At 43.3% G+C, this 17,883-nt stretch overlaps 1 protein-coding gene across 1 annotated transcript in view; it reads left to right on the top strand.

The window, feature by feature from the left end:
* The window catches only part of PIGN (phosphatidylinositol glycan anchor biosynthesis class N), a 103,435-nt gene that overhangs the window by 69,052 nt on the left and 16,500 nt on the right, over positions 1-17,883 (top strand). The window contains exons 25-30 of the mRNA XM_063130267.1: positions 17-103; positions 2,638-2,693; positions 5,011-5,086; positions 7,451-7,524; positions 12,481-12,523; positions 16,168-16,220. Coding sequence (XP_062986337.1) covers positions 17-103; positions 2,638-2,693; positions 5,011-5,086; positions 7,451-7,524; positions 12,481-12,523; positions 16,168-16,220 — 389 coding nt within the window. The remainder of the gene's footprint in view (positions 1-16; positions 104-2,637; positions 2,694-5,010; positions 5,087-7,450; positions 7,525-12,480; positions 12,524-16,167; positions 16,221-17,883) is intronic.

Below are 17,883 nucleotides of genomic sequence, written 5' to 3'. Positions count from 1 at the left end.
TCTGCTGTCTTTATAGCTTGCTGCTCTCAGCTTTTCGTACGCTACTGATATAGCGCAGTTTCGACAACTCCATGTGGATGACATCCGGCGATCTTTTTTCTTCATATCCTTTTCCTCTTGAGCAAAGGCCTCGTTGGGAGAGCTTCAGCTGTGGCACAGAAATTCACATCACCGTGGCTTGGGCTAGCTGTCAGAGTGAAAGTGATAAAACCAGTTGCTTCTGGGAAGAAGGGGGTTATGCTCAAATGATTTGTGCCTTTCAAAGTCCAAATATTTGTCTCTTGGGATGGGCATAACCTGGAATCACTGCTGAGTTATTACAGGCAAAGTGCTTGTCGATAGGACAGGCAATGCCTATGTGTAATGAAAGCATGTCTCGTAACGTTATGGTTGCTCTATCGAACCTACATACGGTGTCCAGGTTTTAAAATTAAAGTAATCAAAAACAATTTCCAAAAAGTTGTTAGGACTCATGAGCTAGGCTGTTGTGAAGGTCCCAAAACATCTGTTAGCCTGATCTTCCACAACAGGATTAATATTGTGTGTGTTGAACATCCTTAGTAGACTCCAGCCCCACCCTTTTGTCTTGTTCTGCTTTTTCTCCCTCCCTCCCCTTCTCTGCCACATGGTAAAAGAATTGTAGTTATAAATCTCGCCGGGAAGAGCCTTTTGCCTGTTGTATGGCTGGGCCATTAAGTGACTAAATTTTAAAAAGTGAGATGAACACACCTGTGAGGTACGTGCCTTGGATTTCCTTATTTACAATGCAGCTTCCCTGACGCCGCACAACGCGACATCAAAATGCCAAGCTTGCAAAAACGCCCAGCAACACCGCAAATGAAAACACTTTCAAAAGAACGGTAGAGGTGCCTGCCACGACACAGGCACTGAACACCAAGCCTGGCCACGGCTACTCCCTGCTCAAGCCAAGCACCACCGCTTGATACGCCTGAGGCAAGGGATAAAAACCACCTTCCTCCAAACTATGTGGAGAAAGGGGTTAAATGGAGAAGGATTTCAATATATAAAATAAAACACTGTGAGTTATATGTGCTGAGGAGAATTATTGTCAGAGTGGGTGCTAAATGTGTAAACCTCAGATGATAAATGCCAAACAGGCACGTGGGATTTTTATGGTAGTTAAAAACAAAATAATTAAAATTTATTTTTAAAAGTTCACCAGCTTTGTTTCAAATAAAACCTTTAAAACCTTTTTGAAACCTTTCATCCAATTCTCTCACTCATTCACATATGCACTTTCCTTTCTCTCACCCAATCACTCCTGAGCTTTCTTTATTATCTGTATTGATTAATGTACATCAACTATGTGCACACCACACTCCAAAGACACCACTCTCTACAGTGAACCTCAAATTTCCCAGAACTTAAGTACCCTAAACACAGAGAGCACTAAAGACTCTAAGAGTACCTAACAAGTCTCCCTCAATCCCCTCAGTCATTCCCTTATATATCACTCCTCCCCCTCCCAAGACATTCTAACTCCGCCCACTCAGGCCAACATTCAAAACTCAACACAGACTTACAAACTGCAGACATACATTTGGGAACTGACTTGTGGAGTGTAACGCCACAGTGCCCACATTTGCCAAGCTCAAGACTGAGGCTGGGGAATTGGGAGAAGGGCCAGAGAGGTCACTCCGGCTCCTGCTTCCCTTAATCTGCCTCACTTCAGGCAGGCTTTTCTTTCATCGGCTTCACCTCTCAACAGTTACAAGGGCTGGTTTAAACAGGTAAATACTACTTGCTCTGACCCTGTTAAAACCGCTGTATTACACTTCCCTTGTCTAGCGTTTCCCATTTGATCATGGGAGCTGATCAACCAAAACGGCCATGCTTTAAGACTCTTTCAGTTTCACAGCTACTGTTAGTTCAGTTGACATTTTAAGAGTCATGTGGATCTAACACAATGTTAGGATACAGGAGGGAATGAGCTGGAAGGGAACGAGTTGGTGCATTAGATTGGTTACGGGGTGCTGGTTGAGTCTTCCTCTGAGAGAGCCTTCCTGGGCTGCAGAGAATATGTTTACATCGATCAGTAAATTCTCATTCAGGCAAATGCATCTCTTTGGAAGTGTATTCCAACAGTGTACTAATGGCCTGTGCAAACATTACTCCTCACCTCTGTGCATGATAGGCTTGGAAGCGGGTACTCTAATGGCACACGTCCTTCTTTCCCCTACCTCTCTTCGATATGTACAGAAAATAGTGCCTGAACTGAGGGACTGAAATGTATTAGTTGGCGAGGAAATGGGAGGGTGTAACATCTGTTATGCATTCTTCAGGGGACGCCCCGTCATTTGTAAACGTATCGTTGCAATGCGAGTAAAACACATAATAGGTTGCCAAGGCTATTTTAGTGTAGGTCTCAGGAGATCTGGCTGATGTGCTTTTCCTGACTTGAGGTTGAAGCCCTATGCACACTTTCCCTTGAACAAAATGGGCAGACATGCACTGTAAGTCCTTATTTGATCTAAGCCCAGGATGCTGGAGTGACCCGGAGATCTTTACCTTTACCTTACGATTGTGATGCAAAATTGTCGTCAGAAATGCTGCTTTCTTATATTTTTGGTACATGAAAGAAGTGTGTCAGTTTGCATTTTCCTTAGCGCTGTGCAGGTTTTCTTCATAGTGACAGCCTTTTTCGGTACTGGAAACATAGCTTCTGTTAACAGGTAACTATCGTTAGCTATATCCAGAGAAGTTGGGTGAAAAGAAATGATTGCAATGCTTCTGCTCTGTTTCAGCTGAACTCTCTTTGGACGATGCAACTTGATCAAGCTTTTCTTATCATTGCATCCTTTATTTTATTTTCCATAGTCTGTGATGTTTCTTATTTTTCATAATATTGTTTCTGCTCGTCACAAGGAGGGGCAAAGGTATGCAGGGTCCTGAAAAGCCTCCTCTCTCTGGCTTTTGAGATTTTGCCAGCTGTAAAATGGAGGTACGGATGCATCCAGATGGGTGCTCTTGTTGCAGGTCATTTCACTTCTGTCTCTTTGCACGTTTTCGGAACATGCACGCCACATGTGCGTGCATCCCTTGAGGTTGCAGGCTACTGGGATGGGTGGAGTGTTCTTCCCCACCTTTTTTTTTCTTAATAAGTACAGAATTTGTGCAATTGAGTCTGTCCGCTCACCACACTTGAGTAAACATGATGAAGAATGCTCAAAAGAGGAACAGAGAACTTTGAGGGTGGAAGTGCAGAGGGGCAAGATACAGCAGCTCCATGCTGTGGTCTCATGCCTTTATCCCACAACCATTAGTCAGGTTTAGCCATGCTGTTTCCCTGTGTTTCTGTGCTCCTGCTCAGCATCGTTGGCTGTTGGTTGTGGACCAGAGGAACATTGGGAAATGGCCTATAGTAGGGTGACCGTATGAAAAGGAGGACAGGGCTCCTGTATCTTTAACAGTTGTATAGACAAGGAAATTTCAGCAGGTGTCATTTGTATATATGGAGAACCTGGTGAAAATTCCTCTTCATCACAACAGTTAAAGTGCAGGAGCTATACTAGAGTGACCAGATTTAAAAGAGGGCAGTGCACCTGCAGCTTTAAATGTTGTAATGAAGAGGAAATTTCAGCAGGTTCTCCATATATACAAATGACACCTGCTGAAATTCCCTTTTTCTATGCAACTATTAAAGATACAGGAGCCCTGTCCTCCTTTTCATATGGTCACCCTAGCCTATAGGCATATCTGGCTTAATGGTATGGAGTACGGGCAGAGGATGCAACTGGGCAGCAGCCCTCTGTTGAGCGTTGCATGAAATTCCATCAAATTGTGAAGTAGCTAGTGTGAAGGAGAGCAGATAGACTGCGCTGGGCAGAGGACAAATGGGTGATGTAGTTCGGAAAGGGTAGTTTTAGTTTGGTATTAATATGCGCAAGTTCTAAATGACAAAGAGCCTTGGTGCCAGGAAGACGCTTCTTACCTACTTCAATGCTGTGAGTCATCTCAGAGGTTGAGGAAGGAGGGTGGAGGGCAAGAGGAAACAGGAGAAAAAGTTTATAGTTGGGGACCTGCCCCAAACTCCTTGTTTGGTCTTTGCCAAACCAAAGGATGTGAAGAGAAACATGGTGGGGAGGCAAGGCCCTGCTTATAAGTGAGTAGTCACAGTTAAGATGTGATTGTTTTATCTGCTACTGGGTTTTTATGCTATGCATGTTTCAAGTTGTTTTTAGTTATTCTTCCCATGTATCTACCCTACCTTTAGTCTTAATAAAGTCTTCTACCTCACAATTTGTAAGCCCTTTTTGTCTTTGCTTGGGTCCATGCTAAATCCGGTGGTTCAGGTCACGGAAAAACTTCTCAATCTTTACAGCTAGTCTTAGCAGATAAAATGAGCAAGTGCTTAGGGTGAATGCCTGGATGTGCTACGGCACACATTTACTGTGTGTCTTAGACACACACATACACATCTTGCTTTTCCTATTGGTCATAACTACAAATTTGATAGTGAAAGAGGAATAGCATGGGACAGTGGTTGAAAAGAAGGAAGGCCTGAGATTTTGGCCCAGACAAATTGCACAAAAGCTGGGACGTATCTCATGGGTTGTTCTATGTTGGGAAAACCCCCCAGGAAATGGGTGCATAAGTAGCAACGGATCATGAGTAGCGGCAAGAAATGTGCCAACTCTTGTGCCCTGCAGCAGCGTGCATAAAAATCTTTGTCTGGACACATCCAAGTGGTGACCTGACAGTTGTGAAACACAGAGGTTGGGAAGTGTTTTGCAAAACCAAAGGTGCTATTTTAAAATATCTATACATCAGTTTATAGTTTTAGGTAACAGGCAAGAAGTTGTAACATGAAAAACCCTGAAGTCAACCTGCAAAAGTAGAAGCAATATGAACAAACCATCAGTGAGATTATTACATAATGTGCCACATTTTTATAGCAGAAAAAATATGTCTGCTATTTCCTTGTGGAAAGTATTGCTTGCAAAAATACATATGGATAATGTATATTTTCTTATCATCCTGGGCGTCTAGCTTTGATCCAACTTCGGTCTATTGCTTCTTGACGGTGTTCAGCCCTTTCCTGATGGGAGCTTTGCTCTTGTTGAAGGTTAGTAATTGCCTCTTTAGGGAACATTGCCATCTAATTGGCTAAGCTGGCAATCATATGCACACTTACTTGGCAATAAGCTCTGTTGAAACCAGTGGGACTTCAAGGCAGTAAGCCTGTGTGCACCAATTGCTGGGGAACACGGGTGGGAGGGTGCTGTTGCGCCATGTCCTGCTTGTTCATCCCTGGCCGATGGCTGGTTGGCCACTGTGTGAACAGAGTGCTGGACTGGATGGACCCTTGGTCTGATCCAGCATGGCAGTTCTTATGTTCTTACTTCTAAGTAAACCCGGATAGGATTGTGATGCAAATCTAACATATGACATGCCATTTGGTGCAGGAACACCTGTGTTCTTGTAATACATCTTAAATATAAAACACTATGGCAGTAACCATTGTTAATCCTATGTTGATTAGAGTCATTGAAATGAATGGGACTTGCGTTAGTTTTGTCTAATTTAAGTCTGATTCGTTCCAATGGGTCTACTCTATTTAGGACTAACGTTGGATACTACCCCATGTTTTTAATTTGGTCATATCTTAACATACGTTTTATTTAGCCTGTTTTTTCTGCTATTTTTACATTTTCTTTATATTCTAATCTGTACTGTTTATTCTGTCAAACTAAAAATGAATACTGTTAAAATAATATTTATTTATTTATTCATTCATTCATTCATTTATTACATTTATATCCCGCCTTTTTTCCTCCAATGAACCCAAGGCGGCATACATAATCCTCCTCCTCTCCATTTTATCCTCACAACAACAACCATGTGAGGTAGGCTGGGCTGAGAGTCTGTGACTGGCCCAAAGTCACCCAGTGGGTTTCCATGGCTGAGCGGGGCCTAGAACTTGGTTCTCCCAACTCCCAGACCAACACTTTTGCCACTACACTGCACTGTAATTAATATATACACACCCATGCATATGCCTCATTTATGTAAAATGTGTTTAAATGGTATATTACTAATACTCCAATTTGCTGTTCCTTGTGTTGCTTCCATGGCCGAGTGGAGGCTAGAACCTGGATCTCCCAACTCCCAGTCTGACACTCTAGCCACTACGCCACATTGTGTATTATTTTCCTGTGGCATTATGTTACCGCAGGAAAATAATACGTAGAATTCTGTATGAATTTATACTTGGAGCTGCTGCTTGTAGCAAAACACACTTACACACACACTCTAAAAAACCAAAGCCCATTAGGATGGCTATGAAGAGAAGAGAATGTGTGTTTGTGTGTGGCGGGGTGGGGGGTGATGTTCACATCAAAAGCAGTGTGTTGCACATGAGTACTAAAGTGAAGCTACTTTTACTTAAAAAGAAAAGGAATTGATGTCTCTCCAGGAATCCTGCCACAGTTTCCAGGCAAAAATGAGATGAAATTGACAAGAGGTTTGTTGATCATTCCTCATTCTGCCTTAATAAGGTAGCAGAGCTCACTATCTGCAGCTCAGGAGCGCACCACTTAAAACCCCACAGCAGAGAGATAGCATTGAAGAAGAGCTAATGGCGCGCTATGAGGTTATGCAACATCACCACCCACACCTCCAAACCTCACCAGACAACAGTGTTACGTTAATTCAGATCTCAGATTATTGTGTTATACGTGCACTGGAAACTCCAAACGCTATTACAAACCACCTATGACCTGGATCCCCTGAGCAACTCCTTAAGGATCTTTTGCCTCCTTGAGTGTTCCACCATCCTTCCTTCCCCTTCCCCTTCCCAGTAACGTGGGGTTTCGGTTGTAGACGTGGGGTGAGGGACACTCTAGACACTTGGCTTAATACAACAGTTTACTAGTAAATTAAAACAAGTAAATCACAATGAAAGGTATTTTCTCAATAAAGCTGAGTGATACAAAAGGCATTATAGGAAAGTAAAAGTTGCAAAAACGCAAGTTCCTTTACCCTAGCTATGTTTAGACTTTTCCAGGCTGCTTCTTTTGCATGTTCTGGTTTTCTCCCTCGCTTCCCTCTGGCTCTCTCACTTTTTTATACCCCCTTCCTGGGAAATATACCTTGAAAGCAGGAGGTGGGGGGGGGGAACCCAATGACATAACACATTCCCTATATTTTAATAACGTGTCTAAAATACTAACCACAGTGTCAGAAATGATAAAATAAAATCCAAGCTTGTTAATGTGTCTTAATGTATTGCACAGGATCTACCTTGCCATGACTGAAGTTAACACATCTATTACCCAAATAAAATGTCTTAATGGGAGCTGTTATATTACGAGTTTTGTAAGGCTTAACTTTCACTGTCTCAAAAAATACTACCGATGTTAATTTTGGGCTCTTCTTTTGTTTGCGAAGAGATTGCCATTAGCTTAATGTAATTCTATGTCCTCAACAGATTGCAATCCCCTTTGTTCTTGTGTCATGTGCTTTTGAAGCTGTTCAAGTCACAACCCAGCTATCATCTAAAAGGTACAGTAAATGCTTTTACCGAAGCAGCAGTTGCTTTGGGTTCTATTATGGGATAAAAGTGAAACAGTCTGAAGCGACTGCTTTGTAAATCCCAGCATTAGACACAATTAACCATGTTCATTCACTGTAGAAAGAATTCAAGCTGATCAAATCTGATTTTTAAAAAAGTTTGTTTAAAACTATCCCCCCCCCCCCCCCCGTGTGACCAAACCGGGACTGTGTTCTTAGAAGCATCTATTTTCCATGGATATTGTATTGTAGGTATACAATACAAAACTGTTCTTTCCGCATAATCTGCAGGACTGTGGGTATTTATGATTCTAACCAGGAGACACTTATACATCCACTAGACTGCATGGTAGAAAGCTTTTGGGGGCATGCTAGTTTTCTATATGCAGGTGTTCATGGGGTAACATTGGGCATGGCTAGACGAGGGGGATGATCTCGTGATATGATGATCGTGAGATCGTGCCCCTCGTCTACACGCGGTGCGCAATGTCCCAGGAGGAAGAGGACGTCACACCCGCCATTTTTTTTAAGAAGCTTGAGCGCACCAGCACAAAGGTAGGTGGGTTGTGTGTTTTTTAAAAAAATCTCTGATCTTGCTCCCCCCTGATGGCCACAGAGCACTTGCAGAGCTCCGTGCCTTTTGCCCGGCTCCTTGCACTTACTCGTGAGGAGCCAGTACTATACTGGGATGGCTGCCAACACGTGCCACGGTCTTGGGATAATCCCAGGACTGCGGGGAAAAGCAAGAAAAATGTGTATCCCGGGGAAATGCAGGGATCATCCCTCTCTGCTCCCGGGATGCCCTGTGCATCATGTGGATGCACAGGGATGATCCCGGGACGATCCCCGGGATATCGCCATGCCCATTGAAACATGATTTCTCCTCCTTGAAGTTTGAAGTGGTACAGCTCATCAAATAGATACCTCTTGTGAGTCGTCTGATTGTCCACTAGCATAGCTATATGCCTTAGGGTGGCTATGGCATTTATTGGGGGTAGGGGGGTGATAAACAGTGCAGTGGCGGAGCATTCACACTCCCTCGCCACCTCCACGCACCTAAAATAAGGTGTGATGTAGGCACTCCATGTAGAGCAGGGTGGGTGGGGAATTCTTTCAGCCAGAGGGCAAATTCAATTTTGGAAAAGCAGTCGAGAGCCTCAGTCCAGTGGTGAGGGTTAAAGGCAAAAGGATGGGCAAAGCCACAAAAAATGCCAGCATCTATTAGCTTAAAGCTCTTCCTGCCACATTTAGGTAAGAAATTTCAACCTTTTAAATTGGAGGGGGAGGGATGCAGAAAACTTCGGAAACCACCAAACCATTGTTGGCTGGGTAAAGAGTGGGTGGAGCCAGGGGAGTGGGCGTGGCCCTCTGGGGAGCCCAGGTAGCCTGGATTTGCATAAAATATGTATTTACATAAAATGTGTATTTACATAAAATGTGCATTACATTTATAGATGCAAATTTACAAATGATTATAATTTAAATAGAAATTCATTAGATCTCACCATAGCGGGGAAGACTGCAACCGGGGGGACCTGTGTGCCTTGCTCAACCTGCTGTCCAGGTGCTATTGGTGGGTAGCTTCAAGGCCCCTGGGCTGATGGTTCTTTATCTTTTATACTGGAATTGGCCAAGGCAGCCCTTCAGATAGAGGACACCTTCAAAATAAAGAGCAACCTTCTGGTTGCTCTTCAAATAGAGGACTCTCCTCTATAAAAGGAGACACTTGGCCACCCTATCTGTTGTCCAATCAAAGCTTTTCAGTACCATCATTAGTATTGCCTATAGAATTTGATGTCCTCTGTCTTTTGTATGCTGTAAGAGAACATACTTCTAATCTATGCAGAGGAAGGGTTGTGGTTAAGGATACTCTCACATTTAATGAAGAGTGTGTGTTTTTGTTTGTTTATGATCCTGAATGTGACGTGGACCCATAAACAATGAAAGTTCGTTCGGGTGATTTCTTGCTGTCTTATTAGTTGACGGGTACATATATTTATCTCCCTGTGGGATCATCGCCGAATGTTTTGACGGTAATTTCAACAATGTGATGGAACCCGTTGTGCTTTGCAAAGGCAAAGAAGCTTGTAAACTAATCTGCAGGAACTGGAATTGTCACATTTTTTAATGATCTTGTAAGGTATAGTTAATTTACCGAGTTGATTCTTAATAATATGACCAGATTTTGGTTTTTCTCCGAGGGAGATCATTTGTTAGATGCTATTGTGGCAATCTTGCTCAGTGCCATGGTATAGCACTTTTTAATGAAATTTCACACTGTAACTGATAGCACTCTTATAATTATAATTCTTACGAATTAAATTATTATTACAGTTAATGACCCATCTCCTCTTCCTGCTACTAGGTCAGCTGTTTGCAGCATTACTTTAGTGCAAGTCCCTGGCAAAACCAGTCATTAGCGATTTAGAACAGTTTTCACGTGGCCTAATATTTCAATCGCTTAATGAAAAGATAAAGATAATGAAAAGGTCTTTAGCAGTATTTCACTTCACTTGCTCATAGTCCATTTCATTCGCTGAAATGTGCTTTTTTCCGAACACAAATGGTCTTGTATACCAAAGACTCGGATAACTAGTTTCTTGTGCCTCAGGGCTAAGTGGAAATCAACGCTCAACCATTCATGAACCTGATTTGGGGGGGGGGGGTGCGGTCTTGTCATTTAATGGCCTTCGCTGAAGAGAGACTGCCTTATCAGCCTGGAACAAATAAACATAAAGTTCTGGTGCAGGCACTGAGAGCTGTCTTACTACTCTTGACGAAGGTGAGAGCTGTAACTGGGAGCTTGCCTCCATAAGAGGCTTGTTCAGATGCTTGGCTGAATGTTAAAAGTGTGCTGGTGGCAGGGGTGCCCATGGAAGGCCCATCCCCCCAATGTCCCCAGGTGCGTATAGAAGCCCCGCCCCTAAAGCAGGGATGCTTTAGGGTGGATTCCTGCATTGAGCAGGGGGTTGGACACGATGGCCTTGTAGGCCCCTTCCAACTCTGCTATTCTATGATTCTATGATTCTATCTCCAGGTGCACATGAAAGTCCCACCCCCAACATCCCTGGGCGTGCAACTCCTCTGCAGAATATGGGTAGAAGGCTCTCCGTGCTTGGACCTTATCTGGAGTTCCCGAACGTGCCAGTGCTTCCAAGCACGTTCAGCTGAACATGCTAAGAAACGCTACTGAGAAGCTCTGCAGAGGCCCAGGGCTGTTGGGGGAAAGGCTTGCCTGCCCAGCGCTGCCTTCTGGACACTTTTAACCCAGCTGTGTTCTGGCAAATACCTCAGCAAGGCTAAGGGGTGAGAGAGACTCCAGTGAAGAGATCAGGGCTCAGGCCAAATAGCTATAACGCATGGGGTTGGGAAAATTCTGTCCTGGCAGATGTTGGAACCCAAAGCCCCAGCCAGCATGGTCAGTGGTCATGAATGATGGGAGTTGTAGTCCAACATCTGTTGGACTACAACAGTAGTCCTGTAGGTTGAACCACCAGAGACAGTTTTCGGTTGTAGAAAACAGACATATTTTGAAAACTATGCAAATGAACGAAAAGGGTGACTCAGAGCATGTATGACATTTAACTAACTTTTTATTTTATCACATTTGTATCATACATTCTTCCAAGGAGCTTGGGGTAACGTATGCACCAGTATCCTCACAACCCCATGAGGTAGGCTAGGCCAGGCCAAGAGATGTTGGTCTTGCAATGAGCTGAGCAGGGATTTGAAGCCAATCTCCCTAGGTGAAGTCTAGCATTCTATCAACTGCATTGTGCAGGCTTTCTAGGTTCATCACTGACAAAACGCAGCCCTGCCATACCCCTACCTATCTGGAAGTATAAGGTGGGTACCTGGCAGGTGTGAGGCCTCATACCATGTTTTCTTAGAAATCACTCTAAAGCTTCAGCCAAAAACATGCCTTGCCTTGTAGCTGTATCCACTCTATTGTTTGTTATATAGCATGGATGATGGGTGGGCACTTTGCCCAAAGCAGCTGATTTGGTGCAGGCCGCAGAAATCAGGATTCTGAGAAAAAGCGTTCTCTTTGTAAAGCAAGTTTCTAGTCCTTAAGGCTGTAGAGCTCATCTTAGTGTGAGCCAATGTGGTGTAGTGGCTAAAGTCTCGGCCTGGGAGTCGGGAGATCCAGGTTCTAGTCCCCATTTGGCCTTGGAATCTCACTGGGTGACTTTGGGCCAGTCACAGACTCTCAGCCCAACCCACCTCACAGGGTTGTTGTTGTGAGGACAGAGTGGAGAGGAGGAGGATTATGTACGCCACCTTGGGTTCTTTGCAAGAAAAAAGCCAGGATATAAATGCAATAATAAATAAACAAATAGTGTGGTGTAGTGGTTATAGTGTCTGACTAGGGTTGGGGAGGTCTGGGTTCTTACCTCACATGCGGGTGGTTAAGAGGATAAAATGGATGGGGGAAGAGGACGAATCATATATATACCACCCTTGAGCTCCTTGAAAGAAAGGTGGCTAGGAATATAAATAAGCAGATAATTCTTGAAAAGTGTTTTTGTGAAATGTTGTACGCCTGAGGAGGAGCTTAACAAGGTTTTTAGTAATCACTTGAATCTCAGTGTCCTGGAAAGTTTTCCCCTGCCCCATGAGTAGCGGAAGTAAAACAAACTATGTAAAAAATATGTGACTGTAGGGAACTGGTTTACTTTATATAATTTCAACAGGTCATGGAATTCCACTTGCCTTGATGCAAAACATTCTGATTTCCTCTCCCACTGTCTGATAGCACAGAGTGTATATAGTCTTGATAACCCTGGACACATAAGGCTAAGAAAATAGATCAAAGGAGAATTGTACCTTGCCTTTTGAACACGTTCTGTCATATTCTTGGGATTATATTAAGCTTTGTTGTTGCACTGTTGTTGAACTCTGAATTATGGTCTTCCTCTGACACACACGTCTCTCTTTTTTCCCCAGGCTTTTCCTCATTGTTCTTGTGATTTCAGACATTATGGCTTTGGTAAGCTACTGTTGGACATTCTGTACAAACAAGATCAAAATCCGAAGAGCTCTGCTAATTCAATCAAGAGAGATCTGAATTAGTTTCAGACTTCAAAGTTTCTAGAACTAGGGCAGGGAGTTGAATTGAAACCCTGCATAAATTGCAGATAGAATCCCTGCCCCCACCCCCCGCTTCACAATCCTTTGTACATCATCTAGTGAATGCATCAGAAGAGACATAATCTTCATTATTTCAGTTCTTTCACTGTGCTATTTTTAAGTTAGGATTGCTAGGTTTTCATCTACTTCATACTGAATGTTCAGGTCTGTGAGTGAAAGGGAATGCCAGATGCACCTGGGTGCCGTGTTTAATTTTTCATTCTTTGCTTCCCTGCCTTCAGAACAAAAGGGAAATATGTCATGTTGGCCTTCATTTTTCAGAGGAGATATCAGAATTATCAAGTGAGAAGGGTCGGGGAAGGGAACCCAAGAAGGGATAAATGATGCAGCTTGCATACACAGTGTGGGGGATGGAGCCTCTCTCAGCATCCTGCTCTGTAAATTCAGGGTCTGGAATTACTAACATCAAAATGGCCTTGTTAAAAAATATGAAAAATATGCAAATTTCAACCAAAAGCCATTGGCTGCAGTGTATTTTCACATCATGATATTTATTTTATTTTATTTTATTTATTACATTTATATACTGTTCCATAGCTGAAGCTCTCTGGGCGGTTTACAAAAGTTTAAAACAATGAACATTAAAAACAGATATACAAAATTTAAAACCACCAAAAGTATATTAAAAAAGTACCCATTTAAAACAACTATTCTCGGGTCAGTTAAAAACTCGGCATATGCTGTTAAATGCTGTTAAATGCCTGGCTTGGAGGGATGTGTCTTCAAAAAGCTTCATCCCACATCCCTGTTTTCCTCAAATTATCCCCTACAGCGCTAAGCTGTTGTTGTTGCTGTTGTTGCTAGCTAAATCACACTCCGGGTGGCAGCACTCCTAAGATCCTTTGCATACCCGGAAAAGGATTTAAGGGGGGAAATGTAAAAAAATCATAAAAAATCAACGGATGACCCAATCCGATTCAAATTTGGTATGCTTAAAGCTCTCCTTAATATCTATTACTGTGCCAGTTTTGATGTCTTTATCTTTAAAACTTACACAGATGTAAGCATTTGTTTAATTTGAATGCCTGAAAGTATCAAATCCTGCTCCTGCGCCCCCAGTGGCCGCTCGGAAAACAACAAGTGATTCGCTCCAAAACTAGTAGCAAAATAGGCCGGGTCTTTTGGCTTTATAGCACAATTAAAGCAGGATGCATGGGAGCACTTCACAGCCAAAGCAGATTACAAGCTGGAAAACTTCGGAGTCCTTTGCACGCAATTTGCAGTGATTGCACAGTATAACGCTGGTGTGATAAAGCTCAGAGCAGTAAAGGGAGGGGTTATGGCTTTTGTGTGTGTTCTCACTTATTCTTTACTTCTTGAAGTGACAACACCTTCTGCTTTTGTTATGTCACATCATGGAGCTACTGCCATAGAAGAAACGTTTCTAATGCTAGAGATCAGAGACTTGTAATTTTAATTACAGTGTAGTCAACAATTTAATGTGTTTTTTTAAAAACCTTTCTCAGACATAATCATTAAAATAAATAAGTTTCCGAAATAGCATGGCAATTGTTTGATTTGAATTGATTCAGCTTAAACTCATGTCTAGGAGGAAACATTTACAGGTCCCAAACTACAGACTGCTAAATTCAAGGTGATTACTCCTCTGTATATAGCCCATTCAGAAGATGCTATTATATCACTGTTTAAAGAGTGTGTATGAACATTTGGCAGTTAGATAACAGCTCTGCAGCCCAGAGGCCTAGTTCAGAGTTGAGAATTGTTTCACTTAATTAACAGTATCTTCTCTTGGAATTTGCTGCATATAATTGTAATTGTAGCAGATATAAATACATATCAGGTTTACGTTACACATATATAAATAGTTTATTGTTCTGTTGTCATACTGGCTGGGGCTGATGGGAGTTGAAGTCCAAGACATCTGGAGGGCATCAGGTTGGACAAAGCTGCATTATATCATTTTTCCCTAGCCAGAGATAGAGTTCCTTCCTATTGGCCAGCAACCGAAAAGTCACTGCTTCCTGCCCCACTGGTGCGGGGCCCCCCTACTTGGCCGTATTCAGGGGCTCAGGGAAATCACGCTGTGGCTTCTAGACAGCCACCAGAAACAAGGGGTGCTTCCAGGTGAGGCTTTTGTTACACAATTGCCCTGTTTCATTCACAGAATTTTATGGGGCACCTAGATGTCATCATTGTCAACTTGTAACCTTCCCGGGTTTCCCACCGCATCTCCTGTATTTTCTTTTGTTCTACAAACAAACCTGTTAAGAAAGAAAAGTTGGAATATATGCCCCACGTCTTTTGATTGACAGAGCTAGGAGCTCTCCACCTGGAAGCGCCCGCTCTTTCTACAGCCTCTTTAGTGTGCAAAGGGCTTTGCATTAATGACGTAATTTAGGTTGGTAATTGATATAAGTAAGGGGAACTGAAGCTGAGGGGAAACTCCTTGCCAAAAATCGTCCAGGCATTAGATGTTAAGAGGGAAGTTGGCTGCCGCCAAAGCCAGCACCCCCCTCTCTTCCCAGTAAGAATCATTCTCACCTTGGCAAGCAGTAACTAATGAAGTAGAGCGTGGATCCTGGAAGTGATCATGTTGTGGGCCATATTTTTACAATGGTGGCTCAAGAGAAGCCACACGGCCAGGGCCGGTGCTACTATAGAGGCCACTCAGGCGGCTGCCTAGAGCACCAAGCTAAGAGGGGTGCCGGGCACAGCGCAGCACTCATGCACGTTGGCTGTCAGCTGGCCTGGCCCGACGATTCAGCTGGGCCTGGGCGGGCGAGATGGCACCCCATGCCCGCCCAGCCGAAGCGAAGCCAGGGACTCTGGGGTGGGGCGGCTCCACATTCAGACTTCCAGAATGCGCGCGGGAGAGAGAGAGAGAGAATGTATGGGTGCATGGGGTCTTTGAGTGAATGCATGTGTTCATGCGTGTGTTTGTTTGGAGTGAGCGATGCTGAGTGTGTGTGTGTGTGTGTGTGTGCGCGCACACACGCGTGTGAGTTGGGGGGGATGATTTGGAGGTGATATTCCTCTTAAATAATGCATTTCTGATTTGTTTGCTAGAATTGGCATGACGTATTTCTTGCACTTTAAAATAAATTTAGCAGTTTCAAGTTTTGTGCTTCTTATTTTTTCCAGGAAACATATGTTCTTAAAAATCAAAGTTGGCATTTTTGGGGGCCGGGGTGTGTGTAAAGTAGCTCACCTTGCCTAGGGCGCAAAATAGTCTGGCACTGCCCCTGCACACGGCATTGGTGATATCAAACACGGCCCAGAGAATTCAGAGCTTAGCAGGAGTCTGAACCTCGCTCTCTCCTCTTCAGGTCCACGTCCTGAATGACTTGTTTCTTGAACTGTTTGTTGTTCGGTTAAACATTATCTGATGGAGCCTGTTCATCTTTTACTTCCAAGATTTAAATGCCCTGAATAAACACTTGGAAACCTGCATTTGAGCCTTGTCATTATCAGTATGCAATGTTTATTTACTGAACGAAGTTGTGTTCTTTTCTCTCCCCCCAGCACTTCTTCTTTCTGGTTAAAGATTACGGAAGCTGGCTGGATATTGGAACAAGGTACGAGGCATTGGTTTCCCCCCTCTCCCACCCTGCTTCTTCCTCTTTATCTGTAACGTTATCTATAAAGCATGTGCGGCTCACCAGGTGAAAGCTTTTTATTTAGTACATTTCTGAACCATCCAAGAAAAGATTCACACAATAAAACTTAAAACCGTAGAATATAAAAAGATAATAAAACAATAGAAAAAAGCACACCCTTTTCAGACAACAGAATAAAACCAAAGTTTTTAAAAAAGCAGCAGCTGTGCCAGATTTAAAGCACTAACTGAACTAAAAATCTCGGGAGAATAAAAGGACTTCACCGGACACCGGAAAGGCCTGAATGTAAGCACCAGGCGGGCCTTTCTGGAGAGGGCGTTCCACAACCAGGGTGTCACCACTGAAAAGGCCCTTTCCTTAGTAGCCACCCAGATCCCCTCATTTGGCTTAGATGAGAATGTTTCTTAAAGTGCTCATCAAGAAGATTCTGTCTGTTGCCTCCTGCCCAATCAAGGGAAACGCTTCAGGGCCATTCAGTGAATTTTCACTTCTTTATCCATAAATTATTATTATTTATTACATTTATATATTGCCCCACAGCTGAAGCTCTCTGGGCGGGTTACAAAAGTTAAAAACTGAACGTTAAAAAGATATATACAAAATTTAAAACCATAAAAAGCATAAAATACAAACAAAAACAGACAATATCCATCTAAAAACAACTATTCTGGGGTCAGTTAAGAAACTCATAATTGTAAGTTATGTTTGTTTGTTCTTTTTGTTTCTTCTCTTGTTAAATTGCGTAGTGGGTGATTGATAGGGAAGGCTGTGAATCACTTTGCCTTCAGCTCAGGTCATCTTCAGCATTTCGCCTCATGATTCCCCTTCAGTCATTGCCTTAATGGGCCCACCACTTTTCCCCACAGTACTGGACGAAACGTGTGTGTGTGTTTCCCCCCCAGAATAAAAGAGCTCCTGATTTTTATTTATTTATTTGTTTTTGTTTTTAAAGTTCATAGAGAGCAGTTTTCTGAGCTGTTTGGAAGCTTCAGACTTGTAAATGGTTAAATAATGTTACCAAAGGGCAGTTTGGTATGTCATGACATTGTTTTAGTCCTGGATGAACACAAAGTATCAGGGAGATGATTTTCCTGATAAGGAAAACCAGAAAAGATGAGTTGGGTGATGTCTGCTTTAGTCTGAGTAAATAAGCATAAATTAGGGCTGTGTACCACCTCAGGCCGAGGCACTGAATCCAAGCTGAGGCAGGCTGATTCGGCCCGCCTAGGCATGGTTCAGGCTCAACCCGAGGTGCCCCGAAGCCGATCGGCTCCGAAGCTTCGGGTCGCCTCAGGCCAATTCAGAGTAGCAGTGGGCGGGCCTTACCTGCCTCCTCCTCCTCCGTCTCACTTCTGCTGGCTTCTGTCGCCATTTAGTACCTCTATGGCCAGAAAATACAGTGGCCATAGAGAGACTAATAACTCAGAGGCCTCGCGATATCTTAAAATCGCACGTTACCTGGTTATTTTTACCTGTGTCGCCGGCGACGGAAGCTGGCAAAGGTGGCGGAGGAGCAGGTAAGTGGGGAAATGGAGGCTTTTCTGGGTGCCAGCTGCGCAGCAGGCACCTAGGAAAGTCAGAGTTGCCTCAGAGAGCCCAAATCTCACCTTGGCTTTGGCGT

Source organism: Elgaria multicarinata, chromosome 7, assembly GCF_023053635.1.
Source record: "Elgaria multicarinata webbii isolate HBS135686 ecotype San Diego chromosome 7, rElgMul1.1.pri, whole genome shotgun sequence".
In the NCBI taxonomy this organism is placed as follows: domain Eukaryota; kingdom Metazoa; phylum Chordata; class Lepidosauria; order Squamata; family Anguidae; genus Elgaria; species Elgaria multicarinata.
Note: the sequence above shows the minus strand (reverse complement) of the source record. Positions and strands in the feature narration are given on the sequence as shown.